Source organism: Muntiacus reevesi, chromosome 18 (assembly GCF_963930625.1).
Source record: "Muntiacus reevesi chromosome 18, mMunRee1.1, whole genome shotgun sequence".
NCBI classification, from domain to species: Eukaryota; Metazoa; Chordata; class Mammalia; order Artiodactyla; family Cervidae; genus Muntiacus; species Muntiacus reevesi.
In genome coordinates this window covers 41,181,361-41,201,607 of record NC_089266.1, presented here as the reverse complement: position 1 = coordinate 41,201,607, position 20,247 = coordinate 41,181,361, and the positions used below count along the sequence as shown (strand labels likewise).

The 20,247-nt window shown below is 38.6% G+C and overlaps 1 protein-coding gene across 1 annotated transcript; it reads right to left on the bottom strand.

Annotated features, from left to right (window-relative positions):
* Positions 1-355: 355 nt before the first annotated feature.
* Positions 356-20,247, bottom strand: NUFIP2 (nuclear FMR1 interacting protein 2). The gene is made up of 4 exons (XM_065910674.1): positions 19,874-20,247; positions 13,534-15,258; positions 2,927-2,959; positions 356-1,048 (listed from the first exon to the last, which is right to left on the bottom strand). The coding sequence occupies exons 1-4, from the start codon at positions 20,151-20,153 to the stop codon at positions 996-998; spliced, it is 2,091 nt and encodes a 696-aa protein (XP_065766746.1). The 5' UTR covers positions 20,154-20,247; the 3' UTR covers positions 356-995.

The window sequence follows — 20,247 nt, the reverse complement described above, 5'->3', positions numbered from 1 at the left end:
TGTTTGATGAAAAACAAGAAAAATAGCACATTTAGTGTTAGTGACAGAGAGCAAGTCTGGAGCACCTACGGTTGAAAAGCAGAATATATTTTTGCTCCCACTTACACAATTACATTAAAACATGGGCACAGGAGTATTTTTCCAGATTAAATATCTAAAGCCAATTGTTTGTTCTGTAACTTTTGTTTAAATGACACTCATGAAGTTTTTACTTGTTAAAGTCCAATATGTAACCAAAGCCAAGTGAACTATGTACCACCAACTATTTCAGAACTGTAGAACTTCAATGCCCTCCCCTATCCCCCCCACCCCACAAAAAAATAAAAGGAAACAAAGAAAATATTTCCCAACACACCACAGAGGCTGCTTACTCCTGGCAAGACATGCAAATCATATTCGCTTTAAAAAAAAAAAAGAAAAAAAAAGACCCCTGCAAACTTCAAGGCATTTTATCCAGCATTCTCGCAGGGCTCAAAGTAAAACCAAAAGATCAAGGGAGGAGTGGGGGAAAATGTTGAATCATTCTTGGTTCCCCGTGATTAGTGTATCACTTTAGTCACAGAACAAGATACAGGGATCTTTAAAAGTGGATTTGCCTTTCCAGTGGGTCATTTGTTGCCCAAGGTGATGACAGCAGGAACTTTAGAACCACGCTTGTTAATAAGTCCATATTCATTAATCACTTGCATTCACACTTAAAAACAAAAACTAAAAACAAAACAAAACAAAACTATTCAGTACCGGAGATTAAATAACCATGTGTAGTCTCTTGAAATAAATTTGTTTCCTTAAGAAGTCTAATTACTTTCAGTTGCCTTTTTTAAATAACTATATATATATAATGTATATATATATATATATTTGTATATATTATCCTGTGATTCTACTTATGGTTCCTCTGCTGCGTTGAAGATCTAGGAGCATAAAAGCCTTGTGTCCCCCATGAACGGTGGCTCTAATGCTGCAGAAAGGTTACAAATAGGCAGTCTGGTCCTTCATTGATCTGGACTATCCATGGCTTCATTGTAAGTGATTATCCTTTTGGGATCTGGAGGGAAGGTTAAAACATAAACATATAAATAAAAACAAAGTCTAAAATTCCCAAATGCCCATGTTCAAAAAATAAATCCCAATAACCATCATGTAAACTGCCCGCTTTTATGAAAACACAATTTAAAGAAGACCATTTCCTCTTTGTATTAACACACGTGTGACTCACTTTTCCTCAACCCATTTCAATGGATTCCCAGGTAAAAGGTCCTCTTGCCAGCGAGGGAGACCTCCTATTAGAGGGTTGAGTTCAGTTAACCAGGACAATGTGCTTCTACTGACTATAAAAGCAGCACATTTGAAAAAAGCAGACAAAATTTAAGCCGTCAATAATCCAATACTTTAAATAAAAACTCAGATTTATTTTCTTTTGTTCCTGGCAAAATGAAGTCAAAATTTATTTTAAGCAGTGTGGATTGTCTAGTAAAGAAATGTTCAAGTTAACACCTAACACCAAAAACTTCAGGTTAACTTAAGTCTGGCAGAACTATCATTTCAGTTTTAATTATGACTCATTTCTTCCTTTTAATTTCCCACAGTACCTCCAGACTTTATTCTCAACAACAGCAAAAACCTGTGGATATCCTGGGCTCGACTGTAAAACAGTCAGAATGTGTTTGGCCAAACATTCCAGCGTCATTTTAAATTCCCGTTATTTATCTGTACGCCCCCATCTTCTGGAGAGCAAAGACTGCATTACATACTACATCTATCTATCCTAAGAACTTTTAATCATACACATACTTTAGTAAAAAAAAAAAGGAAACCAATTAAACTTGCTATCTAACAGAAAAGTATAAAGGCCTGAAAATAATATCAAAAAACTCAAGCTCACCTCAGGCCAAGAATCAATCTAATTTTGTCCAGAAACAATATCCTTTCTAGAACTCCAAGGGACATCCACTAGCAACTTGCTGTGAAGATAATGTTCATTCTTAACAGTTAATAACCATTTTAAAGTGAAAAACAGGTAGGTTTACTTTTGCAGAGTATATTTTATAGACGTGTTTAAATTTGTGTTTGAATAAAAAGGTACACAGAGAGCAACACGAAATAATTTAAGAGCTTGTTAGTTATTTTCAGGCCACAGCTGTGTTAAGACAAAAAATATCTGGACTAAGAATTAAGAGCGAGCAATGTTGGAAAATCAGGGAAACTTACTTTTTAGTCTGGACACTTTACACTCTAGTTTACATAGCTTACATAATAACCTCTCTGTGCCTGTTTCCTAATATGTAATAAGAAAATAGAATTTCTAATGTCTCTCAAGTTCTGAAAATCTAGGACTTTCACATTCGTCCGAAATTCACTTATTTTAACCAGCAAAGTAGATGGAAAGTGGGCAATTCAGTTACAGAGCTCTGAAAGCCAAAACCTATCAATATTAACCTATCAGTGTTAGTGACCAACTCTGTAAATTAAAACTCACTTCTATTTCAGGTATCCCACAACAAATATATTTTATTATATTTGGACAGAAGGTACTCAGTAATTAGGACAACCAATTTCAGTTTTTTAAGAACTCCAACACAGATAAAGATTGGCCATAAGTGGAAACACTTATTTATGTTGGTTTTCTAGATTAAAAAATATTTTTGGTCTCTTACCTTCATATTCAGGGAGGAAAAATATTCACATTCTTTACACAGCAGGTAAAAACTACACTCACATACATTCTTTTCACTTACAGTATTACCTTGTCTTTAGCAGTCCCGGTATGGCAGCTACTGTCCTTTGATTGTAGTTATTATTAAATAACTTTAAAATACAAAGTCTACTTATTTGGTGGGCCACTATTCATTTTATTCCCACCCAAAAATAATGTACTGTAAGTAGTGATTAGTACTAACATTTCAGGTAACCTAACCATTCTTACCTTGCTTCTGCAAATTCCAAACAGATTCCATTTCTGCAAAGAAGGAAAAAAAGAATTATTTTTAAATACTAAATTTTGCAGAGCAAAGTTTAAAGCTGCACTTTTCACTTTAAACCTAAGAAATATAGACTGACTATTGCTGGGCTGGAGGAAGGGTTGAAATAACACAGTTCTAGGAAACCCAGACAAAACACTCATATTTTCCTTTAATTGTTGAGGGTGTCACTAAGATGCTCTGAAATGTTGATTACAGAAAGTCAATTATTACCTGAAATCAAACCACCAAGAGAACAATTTTATATGCACAAACAGCAAAGATTTGCAGATGCATGCTATAGGTAAATGATTAAAAACAAAACAAAACTTATTAAAAACAACCCAACATCTTTCAACAAGGTGCCTAGCTCTTTTGAAGGAACCATCATCAAATTTAATCAAACTAGACCTTAAAATGCCTTATTAAAATTTTACTTAACTCTTTGCTATATATAAGTAGCTCTCTCCTCCGAACCCAACCTACTCATATTTAAGCCCAAAGGTCAAAATGCCAATGCATGCCTATTTACTAATAGCATTCAACCTTTATCTGCTCAACTCAAATGTGATTATTTATATATAACATGCCTACTTTAGTATCTTAGAATAAGTATGTACATGAAGAAACTATAGTGACATTATAGAGAGAGGACAAGGAAAACTACCTGAAAGCACAGAGAAAGCTTCACAGAAGGGATATTTAAGTCTTGAGGAGTAAGACAGTATATGACTATTACAGCATAAGAGCCAAAGGACTGTACTGAGTACAGGAATGACCTAGACCTAACACTGAGAATAAACGCTCTTCCACGGCCAGATAACTACCATTCTGAAAAGACAAAAAAGTGATTTTTATTCTGTGTAACTGGATGTTCCGTATTCTATAACTTTTTTGTATTCTATAACTTATCAGCAATCAATCATAGTTAAAGAAAAATGAAATTGGAGCTCGTTAAGATCAGATATAGCTGAATATGGACTTTTTAAACATGAATTATAGTTAATGTACAACATAATGGCTCCCTGGGGCTAAAACAATGTGTACAGATCTAAAATTACTACTTTTTGTTTGATGTGTACGGATGGGGGCAGGGAAAAAGATTGGCAGGAAAATTCCCATCTCCTAGGAGGTCTAAGGAGAGAGAACTGCAACCAATCAAATGGGGGGCAGGGAGGACGAAGATATATCAGGAAAGCATTTCTAGTCATGGCACTCAACTATCACATCAATACAATTTCTAACCCTATTAGTTTCAAATAATTAGGAGGAGCTGCAAGAGTCATTAAAGCTGTTATCTACAAATTTCTAGATCTCAGAATAGCTTATTTTAACAAGTCCAAAGATAAGCCTTTTCCTGGTTAACATCACTACAAGAACATCCACCCAACCACATTTTCCCTTCTAAAGTACGATACCACATTTGCAACAAAAATTCTTGAGGTGTTCTGTATTTACAGGTTCCTTGATGCTCATTATTCAAAGTTTGCTTAATGCAAAGAAATCTATATTTAGTTGTATGTTGAGAGAAGAAAGGAACAATAAAACTTTCCAGTGTCATGTAGCCCACCTAGGCTGTAACATTTTCCTTTCTCTTCCCCACCAAAGAAATCTTCAACCTACCCCTGCCCTACTCTTTTTTTAGGGAATGGGGAGGGTACTATATTCAAGAGTCACAGCAGCAGCCACACTACTTTAAAAGCAGGGTAAACATACATGTTTTGAATAAAAACAACAATAGCTATTTGCAAACACTTCATTTCTTTAATGGACTGAAGACATTTCCTTAACTTCAACTAGGACATTCAGCTTTACATTTTACTCTAATACTGTAAAAATCTTATTGCCCTCAAATATGGGCTCTGGAGTAGTGACTCTCATCATGAGGAGGGAAAAGGGATGGTCTGACCTAGCTAAAAAATTAAGTCATGGGCCAGCCTAGCTTCCAGTCAGGAAATCAGCATTATCTGAAGTGTTGTACTAAGAAATGAATGCAATTTCCCTTCCTGCTATTTAATATTACTTCTGTAACTGGTAGCAACTTGATTTCCTTGATTAGAATTTTAATGTTTCTATGAAACTCCAAGTTAAGTTACATCTTAACTGTACAAGGAAATAAATCAAATACTGTTTTTATGATTATATGCCATGTTTAAACCACTCTAAAAAGACTAACCAGAAGCTAGTGATACAGAGCACATGGGAAAGAAGTGAATGACATTTTGCCCTTTTTAGGTTACAAGTTAGGATTCAGATGTTGAATATAAAATGAGTTTCTCTGTATAACCTTGTTTTAACTATCACAAGAGAAGCTGAACAGTATAAAGAAGGCTATAGAACTATACAGAATCACAACATAGTAATTAATCTCTTTACTTTTAATACTGCCCTCTTCTACACACACACACACACACACACACACACACACACACACCCAAGTCTTTAACACCCCAGTTGTTTTAAACAGGCATCACACACACAAAACAGGCATCACAGCATCCAATTATGCAAACAGTTATTGAGAAATGGCCACAGGGCCAAACTTAGTAGTCAATTTTGCCAAAATCCTGTCATTTAGACCATTACCATACAAATTTGAGATTTTACTGTATCAAAATTTAAAAAATTCAAATACAATTGAATTTTTACATCAAATTAAATTTCCTCAAGTAATGCCGCTCAAATGAAGAAAATTTAACATTCAATTTCCTAAAGCAGACAACTTTGACACAGTCCTTATCACAAGGCTTCCTGGAGTAAACATCCAATTAAATACAAGTTCTTAACTCCAAGTTGATTAAAAAGCATTACTTAGTGAATAGGGATACAGATGCAAAAACAGAAAGAAATACTCTCTCTGTGAGCTCAGTAGAGTAGGTAGGTAACTTTTCTAGGTAGAAGCATCAACACAAACAAAGCTTGATGGCATTCAACAACGTGTGCTAACTTATAGCAGTCAGCCAACTGGGTTCTACATACCACCTGTTTTTGCAAATAAAATCTTACTGGAATAGAGCCTCACCCAGTGCTCTTTTGTACAAAGCAGAACTAAATGACAACAGAAACTCTATGGCTCGCACAGACTAAGATATTTACTATCTGATCTTTTATAAAACAAGTTCACTGACTCGGGCTTCAGTAGTCACAAGTAATTTAGTAAGTTAGTAAGATGAAAATATTTAGACAAAGAACACCACCATTCAGGGAACAGCCAAAAGTTGCCATGAAGGAAAGGTTCAGACAAAAATGCCATTTTGGTATTTGTGGGAAAGAGCACAAAGCATTCATGAAAGAAAGTTTATTATTTAGTCACATAGGTGAAGGGAAGTCACTGAAGAAATGAAGTTATTATAGTACATGGATGAAATGAAAATAGAAAAAGCCCAAAAAAATGTTACTGCAAAAGTGAAGAAATTAGGGCAGTTGTATTAGAGATGGAAAAGAATGATGTTAGTGAAGATCCATATAAACCTAATGACAAGGGTTGTATGTTAATTCACTAAAGGCGAAGCCAAGAAAGGGCAGTTTTGAGGGAAAAAATGAATTTAGTTTTATACACACAGCACTGGAGTGACATTGAATTGAATACACGTGGTCTGAACTCAGCATTAAAGTAGCTGAAGAAGTCTTAACAAATTCACAGAAACAGGATTAGATTACCCAGAGGAGTCTCAAAGCCTGAAAAGGGAACTGAAGAACAACATTATTTGAGAAAAAGAGAATGATAATACCAAGACCAGGAATGTTGCATCAAACATACAAAAGTAAGAAAAGTAGATAGAGTTAGAGAATGTAAGGAGGGAGTATTCACAACTGCAACTCTCACCAAAAGTTGTCACACACCACATCCCACAGCATATGCACATGTGTACGTGCTTAGTCACTAAGTCGTGTTGACTCTCTGCGACCCTAAGGACTGCAGTCCACCAGGGTCTTCCCAGGCAAGAATACTGGAGTGGGTTGCCATTTCCTTCCCCAGGGGATCTTCCCACCCAGGGATCCAACCCATGCCTCCTGCACTGCAGGCAGCAGTTACCCATTCGCCTTTCTCTTGGACAGTGCCACTGCCCTGGTTCAAGCAGTGGTGTCTTATGCAGATTTCTGAAGTTGTCTTTTATCTAGAGACCATTAATTGAGTCTCAGTTTCTATCTTCTCCACCATGGTTATAATTCTCTTTCTTTAAAAATATAAATCTGAAATTGATCACATTGCTCAGAACATTTCAATGGATTCCCATTTGCCAACATGGAGATGATTTCTGTGTGTCTGATATAAAATTTATTTCTAGAATAGGTACATTAACAACTCGATAAATTAAAGGTTTTTAACATGCACCATTCACCTTTCCTGAAACTGAGTGACTGGCAAAATTCAAACATAAGCAGTTTTCACCTAAAATATTCTGACTCTCCTTCTACAAGAAGCCAACGTTCACTTCTTCTTTGAATTCTAACTACCTTTGTCCCCTGACCCCACCCACTCAACCTTAGTGTTTTCTCTGTATTTCAAATCCATTTTTCTACAGAACAGTCACATTAGTGATATATATCTTTCCCATTACACTGAGTTTCTTAATAACATGAACACTGTTTTCATCTACTTATCACCAATGCTTCACACAGTACTTGGCACAATAAATAAAACATTGATTTGAACAGAATATTACTCATAAATCAGTCAAGGAAGTAATAATATAGAAAATGTTTCAGGTAGACCCATTTGAAACTATTATTCAATCTCTTGACCTAGAAAAAGCAATTTCATATAGATTCATATTTTAATTCTAAAATTCTTCAAAGAAAAAGACCGAACCTAAGAGGGTTAAAACTAAATAGCAGCTTAACTTTTTCTCTTTAAAATTGAAAGATACTACTGCCCCAGTTAACAGAACATATTTAAAAACACTTAACATTTTAAGTACATAATGGCACCCTCCAAAAAGAATCAAATCACACATAAGGCAAAACAAGCTGACTCCCACAACTGTGAACCCCTAGATCAATTTATCAGTAATCATGCCTTTCAATCCCTTATTAAGATATTTTAGATCAAATTCTATAAAATCCTGCAGGGGTGGTGACATAAATTTAAATTCTGCTTCTCTTCCTAGTTCAGATTTACTCATTCTTTTGATGATTTCTGGCTATCCCAACACTGTTTTGTTATTGTACCTTCTCCTCAAGCACTCATTGTACCTACCTGCCTATTCTTTTGGTTGTCAGAAATTTCTCCCTATCCTTTTTTCATTTAGACTGTACCCATAAAGAAATACAGTACATTTTCAAGTAAGCTGATTAAGGTATTTGTAAATCACCACCTTTTCAGTAAATGGTAAATTAACTCTTCAGTAGATCAATTTCAATCCTATATTCCCAACTTGGAGCTACACCGAGACAGCACAATTTTCAGGACCACCTCTAAATACACACAATAGAAACCTGGAGCACTTATTCTATTACTTTTAATGGTAAAATATAAAATTTAAGTTGCTTAGAATGAAACTGTTAAAAAAAAAAAAAAAAGAATGAAACTGCTGCTATGACAGTAACAGACAATTTCTGCTACTCTAGTATGGGTAATTACTTCCCTTTCCCTCAGGATTTAGGCTAACAAAACCTAGGAGTTAAATTTTAGCTTCTATTAAATTCCTTCAAAGTTACCTTCCAGATTAGCAGCAAAGTAAGTAGTGTACTCGTAAAGCAGAATTAATGAGAAATCAAGTACCCAGTATGGCTGTTAAAATGGAAAGTCACTGGTAAAAAGGATCTTACATAATATTAAGAATTACTTGTCATATATATTCCTATATGTCTCATATTACAGAGAGAAAAAAAGGACTCTTCCCAAATCTAGGATGTTCAATTAGGACTGAAACCCAAGTCAAATCTGCAGGTACTTGTTTATAAGATTGTTAGGAAGATAGCTTTGATGGCACAATTATGGGCAAATGCAATAAAAAGCACTGAAAATGCTTATCAAGCACGGTGTTAACAAGAGAAAATTTAATATTCAGATCTTTTCATGAACAAATGTCTAAACTGTATGAATAGTCACCATCAGTTTAATTAACCATAACTTGTCTCAATATCCTATTTCCCATATCCTGTAGATGTAGAAATTATTTATCAGTTCTCTCTTGCCCTTACCCAATCTAAAAACTTTTTGAAATGTCTGTTTTATTTCTGGATAAGTAATACATTCACAAGACTGAAAATACAAGAGGAAAATCTTTGTTATTTCTCTGCCTAGACTGTCCCAATAATCTGACTGATCTTTTACTTCTAGTCACCAGAAAAATGCCTTCTCATCTACCCTAAAATTGGTGCCACATTAATCTACGTGAACACAGACCTATAAGTCAACTGTTTAAGAGCAACTCAGTTTTCACAGCAGTTGAGTACAATCTGGTAAGACAAAACAAAGGCTGGTATTTTATATTATGAAACCCAGGCTTAAAAATGATAAATGATTTGCCCAAACACATAGAAGTCAGGAATAGCAGCATTAATACCCCTGTCTTTTGTCAGTTTACTGTCAAAAGCCTCCATGATTTGACAGAGAGTGTGTGTGTGTGTGTGTGTGTGTGTGTGTGTGTGTGTGTGTGTGTGTGTGAAGCCTCCATGATTTGACAGAGTGTGTGTGTGTGTGTGTGTGTGTGTGTGTCCTCTCACCACATCCCCTTTCAAGATTCACATCACTCTTATTTTCCAATTTTTCTGTTCTTTGTTTCGTTCTCTGCATTTTCATTAAGTAAAAAGTCTTCCCTCATCCATCAAAATCCAGCTTAAATGCCACTGTCTCCAGGAAAACATACCCTGCACTTACTCTTCCTACCTTTACTCCATTAGAAATTCTCTTCCCGCCCCCCCAAAAAAGAAATTCTCTCTCCCCTCACTAAAATCTCTTATTTGTACCCTTCTTAAAACATTTAAAATCCGTGCCTTAAAACCTGTGTATTATTTTCTCCTGTACTGAAGTTCTTTAAAGGAAAAGACTTACCCTGAAAAAGCAAGTCTTTCATAACTAAGCAAAGTACTCTGCCTATGAAGGTACAATACAAAGGAAAGGAAAATTCAATTTATTGTACAACTCTTCAGTAGTATGGAAAACTATGACAGGAAAAAAAAAAAAAGATTAAGCTGAGGAAACCTCCCTACAGACCTAGAGTTCCAATCCTAGTCTGCAATTAGCGTCACTCAGTGAGCTAAAATCTTTTTTTTAAATTCAGGGTTCAACTCAGATCTACTGGATCAAACCACTTATGCCAATAACCTGCCACCTGTGGAGGTAATAGAGAAATTTTTTCAGTCACCAGAAAAACAGCAATAGCTATTTTCATGCAATAGCCTAGAATTGCCTCAGGAATATTTTATACTAGATAACTTTCACTTTGACTTACCCCAACCATCAAAAATTAAAATTTATCCCCCCTACAGTTCTATGTGCTGGATAAAACTTACCATATCAAAGTATTTAATGAATACTCCAAAATGTCAGCATTTTGAATGCCTGATATCATTTAGTGCAATATCAGCCAGGCAAGGTAAATTAACCAGTTTAACACTATAACCAAACACAAATCAATGTTACTTCTGAAGACTTGGCTTCAAATAAGTTTAGACCATTTCAAAATCAATGACATCACCTCAGAAAGTTAGAAATCTAAAATTTTAAGCCTCAGATAACAAATCAACATTTCTGAGTAACTACTTTGAAGGTGGCAATGGTTATATGTCTTGGGTATGTTCATTAAAAGCCATCTCTCTATAACATATTCAAAAGTATCAATGAATAAAATCCTGACTCAACTTCACCCAGCACTTCCCTGGTGGCTCAATCATCAAGAGGCTTCCCAGTTGGCAGCAGTGGTAAAGAAACTGCCTGCTAATGCAGGACATGTTAAGAGACATGGGTCCATCCCTGGGTCGGCAAGATTCCCTGGAGAAGAGAATGGCAACCACTCCAGTGTTCTTGCCTAGAGAATACCAGGGACAGAGGAGCCTGGTGGGCTACAGTCCATGGGATCACAAAGAGTCAGCCATGATTAAAGTGACTGAGGACACACAATGGTAAAGACTCTGCCTGCCAATGCAGGAGACACAGGTTTTGATCCTTGGGTCAGGAAGATCCCCTGGAGTAGGAAATGGCAACCCACTCCAGTATTCGTCCCTAGGAAATTCCATGCACACAGGAGCCTGTTGGGCTATAGCTCATGGGGTCAGAGAAAGTCAGACACCACTTAGAGATTAAACAAAGATGAACTTCAATCAACTTTACTTACAGATTACTTTTGAACACCTGAAAAGACCATACTAAAGGATTCTTTTAAAGGACAAAGGATCTTTCAAAGGATATTCCAATAAGCCCCACCGATTACCTCTTTTAGAGTTTTAGAAAACTTGCCTTAATTTAAAAAGATCTTCCTATCTTTCAAAGGTTGTGACACAAAACAAAATTCAAATAAAAGAAAAATTAGTGACCTGATGGATCAATCTACATTTGGCAGAAATTCAAAGAATCTGCCACTTTGTGACCTCACTGAACTGAACATTGTTTGTTCTAGGTAGGAAAAAAACAATACCAATTTCTTCTCAATAATGTCCAACTCTAAAACTCAAACTGATGCACTTTACTAAAGCAAATCTTTCAGTAACACCACCAAAACTAAATATAACTGCATCCATGTAGGGGTATTTAGTTTCTCTAAGTATCACTGATTTCATATCTGTTTAGCCCATCTGGAGGACAAATACATACACGTAATACTTAAGAATAAACAAGAATTAATACTCTCATTTAAAAAGGTCTGCCTTTTTTCCATAATAAAAATCAGACATATCACCAACCAAGTACCTAATGGAACAACTTGCCCCAGAATTCTTCCAGGTTGTGGGAGAACATAACATAACCATACATCCTCTCAGGTTCACACAACCACCATGGCTGTAAAATACTTTGGCAAAGACTTTCCAAGTATAGTGGTCTCTGGAGGCCAGATGGCAAAGAAAATATTACAAACACCCTAGCAGAATTTAACTTATAATTAACCAATGTCTTAAAAAACTATTTCTTTTTCCCCTAAACTTTCCTAAAAATATCCAGCTCTTAGTTAACATAAATTTACTTCCAAAGAGCAGTGCTAGAGAAAAATGAAGACAGATAATTTTATCTGCCAGGATTTCCACTCCTGAAGTCCCATAGGCAATTCTATTTATTCCCATTTTTTAAAGGAAGAAAAATTTAAATGGGTATCTGTTTACTTAATGTTTCACAATCTGCAGATAGAGAGGTATGGAGACTAGATAATTTGCTTAGAAGTCACATAAATAGTTGTTATTCATCTATAAGGCAGTGATTCTTCTAAGGAAAATATGAACTGCTTCATCACCACCATCAGATATGCTACCTCTTCCTTACAGTTGCAAATCATTGCCTAAATGAGTTACTGTTCAAAATGGGGCTGTACAGTATATATTAGGTGTGCGCATGCATGCAGGGGGTAAGGATTTCTTTCAGGGGAGGTGTGGGAGACAGAAGGAAAACTGAAAACCACTGTTCTCCAAAGCAAAGAGGTGCTTGTAACATCATTTGTAAACATCATTCACAGAACAAAAAACACTGTTCGGAGTTTGGGATATGGCATATATATGGACTAATAAACAAGGTCCTACTGTATAGCACAGGGAACTACACTCAATATCCTGTGATATACCATAAAAGAAAATATGAAAAAGATATTTTGCTGCAGAGCAGTAATACACTAATTCAACTACACTTCAATTCAAAAATAAATTTTTAAAAAACTGCTACATGAACACTGCTAAAACAAACAAGAAAACATTGTTTTAAGGATTTAAATTACTTACACCATAAAACAAATTTTCCTTTAAGGCACAAATAAACCATATCCTTATAAAGTTATTAACATGGAGCTTGAAAGGTATCTGGTTCCTTTTTAACATGGGCTTTGGGGTTATGAGATACAGAGACTTCCAAAAACCTGGTCCCTATAATGCTAACTGTACTTGTAAGTGTAGTTTATTTTCTAGTTACCTTTAGCACCCATTACTCCTTATAAGAACACAAATTAGCTGACACTCTTAATTTTTGGACTTCTCCAAAACACTGTTCCTATTCATTTTAGGCAAATTAGAACTACTAATTGAGCTCACTAATAAGCATATGATATAAAAAGCAGAGACAACAACTATTCAAAGAAAAAAATTAAAAGAATTCTTATGAGTGTTTAAGAGAAAATAAAACATCATCCCTTTAGCAGCCCCCCCACTTCTTTATTCCCTGACCAAAAGGCAAGAGCTTGATTATAACTTGTTTATATAAAAAGAAATGTTAAGTTGCAGAAGTGAATATTCCTTCTAAACTTCAGTCATACTATTTCCAAAGACCCTGAATTGTTTGATACCAGCTGCTTATCTATGTTATTCTCAACTAAGCTCTGCAATCCCTAAAGAATCTCACAGCAACTTCCAAAATTCACCCTTAATATAACAGCCAATAAATGTATTAATAAACGACCAGTAAGAAATTTCATATAGGAAACAAACAAGTTACCTTTAGTGTGATATACAATAGCAGCCCTCAGGTCAAAAGAACCCCAGCTATCATTCCTTTCTAGGCCTCTCTGGTATCTCTGTTCTTTGGCGGAGCCTAACAAAGTGTTCGTAGGAGACGCCAGAGGATTTTGATTTTCTATCTCATAGTCCTTTGAGAGAAACACTAAAGCACCTTGACTACTGGTGTCTGCTTTTTGCAGGTCACCTATATGACTGGGTTCCAAGGATAAGGCTCCACTCTCACTAGTAGTCCCAGATTTTAGAATGCTACCCAGAACTTGAGGACTAGTCCGTTTTTCCAGCTCATATGCCTTGGGAAACACAGGATGCTCAGTTCCTGAGGGGATTATTTCAGCACCCTGTGAAACCAAAGTGGCAGGATATTCCCCTTGAAATGTCACCTCCATCACTTTATGATCTGACGACTTCCCAGTAACAGTTTCAGGGCCAGCACTGGGCTCATTGATAAATGATAAACCCCACTGATTTTGGAAGATATCCCCCAGGTTTTGCTGATCTGTCTGAGAGGGCAGATCCACTTGTGCTGTGCTCAACAGCACAGTTTGCATATTTGAAGGGTAGATAAAAAGGCTGGACTTAATTTGTTCAACAGCTGCTGAAGTCAGACTCATGTCTTGGAGAACTGAATCAGTCCCAGAAGAGATGGGTGTTAGAGTATTAGCAGCAGTAGTTAGCAGTGGCTGACCCCCTGGAGAATACACACTTGCATCAGTCCCTGCTAAAACTGGCCCATTAGAAAAGCTGGCCGAAGTAACAGATTTCAGCGCTGACATAGGGACCTGGGATAATCGACTTGAAGATTGAGTCTGAGTTTCCCCAGTAGATGATGAGGAGGATGAAGATGAAGATGGTGACACAGAAGAGTTCTGTACAGTTTTGTTGAGGTTTTCCTTAACTTTGCTTGCATAACTTATTTTAGGAACGATTTTAGCACTGCTATTGTCCACTGGAAAAACTGGGGGTGGTTTAAACAGGGTCCACGAGTCCTCTTTGGAGGCAACAGCAGAAGTATGCTTTCCTTTGGGCCGATCATCAAACTTTTTGCTGCTCACACCAGGCTTAATATCAGAGCTTTTCCGCAGCATATCACCCACAGCAGGTTTTCCTCGACTTGTTCCTCCAGGCCCAGTTTCATACTTCCAAATAGGCTTTGAACCATCTACTCGATTTCCCTTTTGTTCACTGTAGTCAGGCTTGAAAGTTTCAAGTCCCTGTTTTAAAGTTGGGACATTGGTCTCTTGTTGCATTATTTTGTCCTGCACTAAATTAAGGTTTTCACAACCCTTGGCACTATTGCGCCTAGCTTTCCTTTTTTTAGGAGTGGTATATCCGCTCTCAGATCCACTACCATCATTATCTGCTCCTTTGCCCATATAACCATTAGTAATATAGCCAGAATTATTTGTTACAACACCATTTGGAATTGCTACGGTATCAGTCTTGTCTATAGATTGGTTCTCTCCAGATTTATTTTCGTAAGACTTCCCATTCTTTTTGTCCATACTGTTTTTCTGAATAAAATTCCTGGTTTTAATTCCTGCTTTCCCAAAGGTGCTGGACTTTACAGTCTGCTTCAGATTAGTGTCTACAACTTGTTGGTTGCCATTGAGGACCCTGGAAATAGGGTTGGCAGCTTCCTCAGAACCCAGGTTCTTTAAAGATATTTCTCTTTCTCCAGCATTACCATTTAGTTCACCGTAGCCTAGGGGGAAAAAAGTTAAAAAAAAAAAAAAATTAGAATATGTAAATTACAGTAGTACCTAACATTTAAGGACTATTTAATATTTACAATCTGCTATACTCTACTACGCTATGAGCTTCAGCTTTATCTTACTATTTAATAACTCTATGAGAAAACACTTGTTAGCCCCATTTACAGATTAGGAAGTTTACTAAGTAAGAGACAAAACTGACCTAGGATCAAACCAAAGTTCAAGGTCAGAAATAACGTAACTTCTCAAGCATACTATCTTTTCTCTAACAGCATCAACCTTCTCATCATTCTCATAAGGCTGTTATAAAATTTCCTTTACCATTAAGAACAGAGCTACCCTTTGGGCAAAATCAAATTAAATGGATACAGTAAATCTAAGTATTACAGGAAAAATAAAGACTGCACTTCTATGAAACCATAAATGTCTGGTGGTCACCATAAGAAGTTCCTAATTGCAGTCTGTCAAACAAAAAATCTAACAGTTGTGAACTTTTTTGAAAATGATGTTAAACTCAACACATCCCATACATTCTATCATACTGTTATTGTATGAAACCAGAACACCTATGTGCCGACTCTTACTACATTTTTCTTCATTTCGTTATACTATACTGCCTAACCAAATGATACAGTAAGAAAATACTAACAAATGAAAGGTATTTAATTTAAAAAAGTGTTAAGGTATTCAAGTTTAAGAACTTCAATCACCATAATCAGTTTATTACTACACATAATTCAATTGGGTCAACAACTTTTCTCATTTCCTCACTAGTAAAGTACCTTACTATGAAACATTCCCTACAGCATCCTGAGGTCAAGTCATTAGAAAGAGATACAAGATAAAGTTAAGGATAAGACTCACAGACACACACACACACACACTCATACATTTAAAGCAGCTTTTCAGGGGGATGGGGGGAATCCAATAGTATTTGGTATCAGTATTGCAATAAAAATACTAAATAATTTGTCATTTTCATTCATTCTCTTGGGCCTGTAGCCCGTAAAGGCTAAAAGGCACATGAGCTTGTATATTCTTGTTTTCAAATTTTGTTTTAATATCCAATATGGTAAACAGCAATAAACATAACCCATATGACTAGCTCTTCATATATTTCCAGAGGATAAAGAACAGTAAGATTTTTTTTTTTAAGTTTAAGAACCATTGTTTAAAAAAAAACTGATGTGAAACAGAACACACTGAGAAGATTCACAACAGGGTTTACTATAATTTTAAGTCACTTACTCTGCATCAGTGAAATGAGCAAATTATATTAACTTTCAGAAAAAAACTCAGGAAAACATACTTAAGGCATAACCGTTCTTGAGCAAGAGTGGCACAGAACCTGTTCCATGAGAGAATATATTTGTAAAAAGTTCTTAACTTCCACTAGAGTTATATTTTACATTTCGTCTGGCTGAAAAAGGCATGATAACCAATCAAATCAAACTTCTGGTGAAAAAATTCTAACTATGAAACAGGAGAGAGAGCTGCTTAGGATATTTTCTAAAAGGTTTGTTTTTCCCCAGAATCAGAAATTTCAACAAACTCTCAACATTTTTAACAGATATAAGTTTACTGGTGTACCACTCTAGACTAACCAGAACTATATACACCATTAATGTACTAACTGGCTAAAACAAAGGCTTGTACTCTTAGGCCAATTAGTCATAGCTTTTCACATCTCTAAGATAAGCAGTCTTAAACACAAAAGTAAATAAATAAATAATCCAAAGTGCAAATCAAGTTGGACCAAAGCCAAGACTTTAAAATTAACTGGAATAATTTTTACTATTTAGTTGCTGATTATCAGAAATTACCGATTTAAAAACCACCCAGAAGCCACTATACTTTTACCTCCAAGTTTTAATGACAAAAAGTATTTCTTATTTAACTGTTTTAAAAATTTTCCACCAAAACAAAAAAAAATTCCCATGGTAACCTTGTTGGTATGCAAAATGTCTGACTTTTTTAATTTAGGTATTAAAAAATGTAAACATTATAGAATTACTGAGAAAAATCAAAGGCCTCCTAGTGCTTTCATTATTTAGGGTTGCCATGCTAAAGCATCTAACCCTACTTCAAAAGGACTCAGCAAAACTCGAGTCCTGAAAAAATCTAGATTAGTATCTGAAATTACCGAAGATATTTGCATTTCTCCCTCTCTTGCGCCCTCTTCTGGATAAAGAAAAACTGTTCCTCTTTATAGGTTTGTGGGTAATGGGTCATAAAAGCCCCCCTCAACAAGCTACAGACACATTTCAAAAATCCTCACAAGTTTTCCTAATAAATTAGACCTATGCATGTTGAAGCAACAGTAATATGGCCAGGACACACAAGAAAAGTTGCTCCCCCCAGAGTTTACATTCTCTCAGAACTGTTAAACCCAGTTTCCACTATTTATCCCCTTTCAGGATAAAGCTCAGGGGATATTCCGCAGAGAGAAGTCCTGCGGGGAGTATACTAATACCTGACAGACAAAACTGAATTTTCCAATCTGAACTGTAATACTGCCTTAGAGTCCAAGTAAGCATAGTTAAGATGTTTTTTCCACCTGAAGCTGAAAAAGATTTAACGTTTAAAAAAAAATATAGGATGCACAGTTTCTAACAGCTTTTAAACTGTTCCAAACCCTTAGGATTAAGCACTCAACAAATTTAATGTTCTTTTCTACTGCACATCATCAGTCCCTATCACCCTCCAAAACGGAAAATCTGATACCTCGATTTCAGTCTTCAAGTACTATTAACTGTAATAGAAATAGTTGTTCTCCAGCTCTCAGTAAGAGCTTATATCAAATCTGACACCATGGGTTTAATATTTTCTTACAACTTCAACTTATAAACAAAACAACTAAAATCTGTATGGTTATAAACTTTTAAGTTCATTTCTTCTCAAATGTTTTCTAAAATGACTTTTGCCCTCAATTTAACATTTGTTAAAGAGAAGAGTTTGGGGATTCATATCGGTTTTAAAATGGGAAAACATCTTTCCTTCTTAACATGAAGTCTCATCCCAGGCAAGATGGTAGTGCACAAACCTCGTGGATGAGGCACCTCGGTTCACCCCTAAGGGCAAGAAAAAGGGGTCAAAAAAAAAACCTCGTCCTCTCTTCCATTCAATCAAACACTCTTCTAATCTCATTCCTCAAAACCACTGCCCAAGCCCACAAGGTAAACGTTGGGGGGAGGGGGGGGTGTTGGAGGAAGATAAAACAAGCTTTTTTTGTAAAAACGAGCTGCTAGAAGAAAACGACCCAAGTGAAAGCCTGAGAGGCGGAGTCGTGAGCGAACCTGGCAGGAGACGAGGTTCCTGTGGCAGAGAAACTCGTGACCGGGGAGCCTGGTTCCCGCTGGGTACCCCACCCGGCCTTCAGGCACCGCCTCTACCCAAAATGTATCCCCCCTTGGCCCCCCCAGCCCTCCTGCCCAGAGGAGCGCCCGCGGCCGCCGCCCGCGGCCTCCTTCTCCCTCGCGTCAGCTTTGAGGCCGGCTCCCCGCCCCGACCGCCCGCGCCTCCCGCCGTACCCGGGAGCGGGAAACGCTGCCGCCGGCGCGCGGGGCCCGGCGCAGGCCGCTCCCCTCGTGGCCGCTTCCCTCCCCCACCCCAACCGCCCCCGCCCCTCACCCCAGGGACCCGCCCGGGGCCGCGCGGCCGCCACCGGGTTACACAACCCGGCCGGCGACGGGGGGGGGGGGGGGGGGGAGGGGCGGTCGAGGGCCCGGGGCGCCGGCGCCCCCACAATGCTGGGGGCGAGGTGACGCAGGGGGGAATCCCGAGGCACCCGGCTCAACCGCGCCGGGCGCCCCTCGACACCCTTCCCCCTCTGCTCCTCAGTGGGCCGGAGTCGGTGACAGGAATCGGCTTCCAACATGGCGGACAGGAAGCGGCCCCGCGAGGAGGAGAGAACATTCCAGCCGCGCCGGCTCTGGGGGGAGCGGGCCCGGGGCGCCGGCCTCGGAATGAGCCGCAGGGACAAACTGAGAGGTCCGGTGCCCGAAAGAAGCGTCTAGGGGTGGAAATGACCCGAGAGACGAGGGGTCCCAACCGCCCCCCCAGACGGGGAACCCCAAGGCCACAGGTGGGCTTGGGGTGGCGGGTGAGGGAGGACACTTCCTCAACTCTGCCCCACTACCCTCTCCTCGCCTTCTGCAAAAGGGTCTCGCGACGCCACCCGAGTCGGAATTCGCTAGGCCTTCCTGAGTTACACCCCGAAGCATTTTGGGGGGCTGGGTTCACCCCCAACTCAGGGCCCCCAAATTAGGGTCCCTCCTGGGCCGCAGGAAGGTAAACGAGAGAGGAATATAAAGGCCAGACTTCCAAGGCCGACCCTCCGGGTTTCCCTCCAGCCCGGGCGGGGGCCGGGAAGGTCACACTGGCCTGGTTGGGCCTCTCCCATGCTGAGGAGAAGAGGGCGCTGCAAACCGTGAGGCCCAGCCCGAGCTTTCGGAGAATGAAAGGGGGCTTCCCCACACCCGCAGGACACCGGCACGCAAGCACACACACCCCGACCCCTTCCGCGCTTTTCCGATCCAGCCCCACCCCCATCTCCCGCACCCCCCCACCCCATCCCCCTTCCCCCACTCGTCCTCCCTCCCGGACCTGTTTTCTTCTTCGGCGTTTCCTGGTGCTGCTGGAGGGCGTGTTTCTGCTCATGTTTCAGCGGCTTTGGCTGGGCCTTGGGGCTGCCCTCGGCTCCATGCTGCAGGTATTGGTGAGGCTGCTGGTGATGGTGGTGGTGATGGTGGTTGTGGCTGTGGTTGTAGAAATAATAATGGTGATGGTGGTGCGGCTGCTGCTGCTGCTGCTGCTGGGGGTGATGGTGCGGATGGTGGTGGCTGTGATGGTGCTGAGACTGTGGCTGGCCGGGCTTCTCCTCCATTGAAAGCGGCTGGGACTCTCTGGCTGAGGCTGCGGGCTGCTGCACCGTCAGGATCTGAGACTGCTTCTCAGGGCTCACTCAGTATATCTGAGCG

Excerpts from the sequence above, each read along its gene's own strand:
- NUFIP2 (XM_065910674.1), bottom strand. The coding sequence starts at position 20,153 with ATGGAGGAGAAGCCCGGCCAGCCACAGTCTCAGCACCATCACAGCCAC. Across the intron at positions 2,960-13,533 it reads TATTGTATATCACACTAAAG|AAATGGAATCTGTTTGGAAT; the intron begins GTAACTTGTTTG and ends CCTTCTTTGCAG. Across the intron at positions 1,049-2,926 it reads TTGGAATTTGCAGAAGCAAG|ATCCCAAAAGGATAATCACT; the intron begins GTAAGAATGGTT and ends CCTTCCCTCCAG.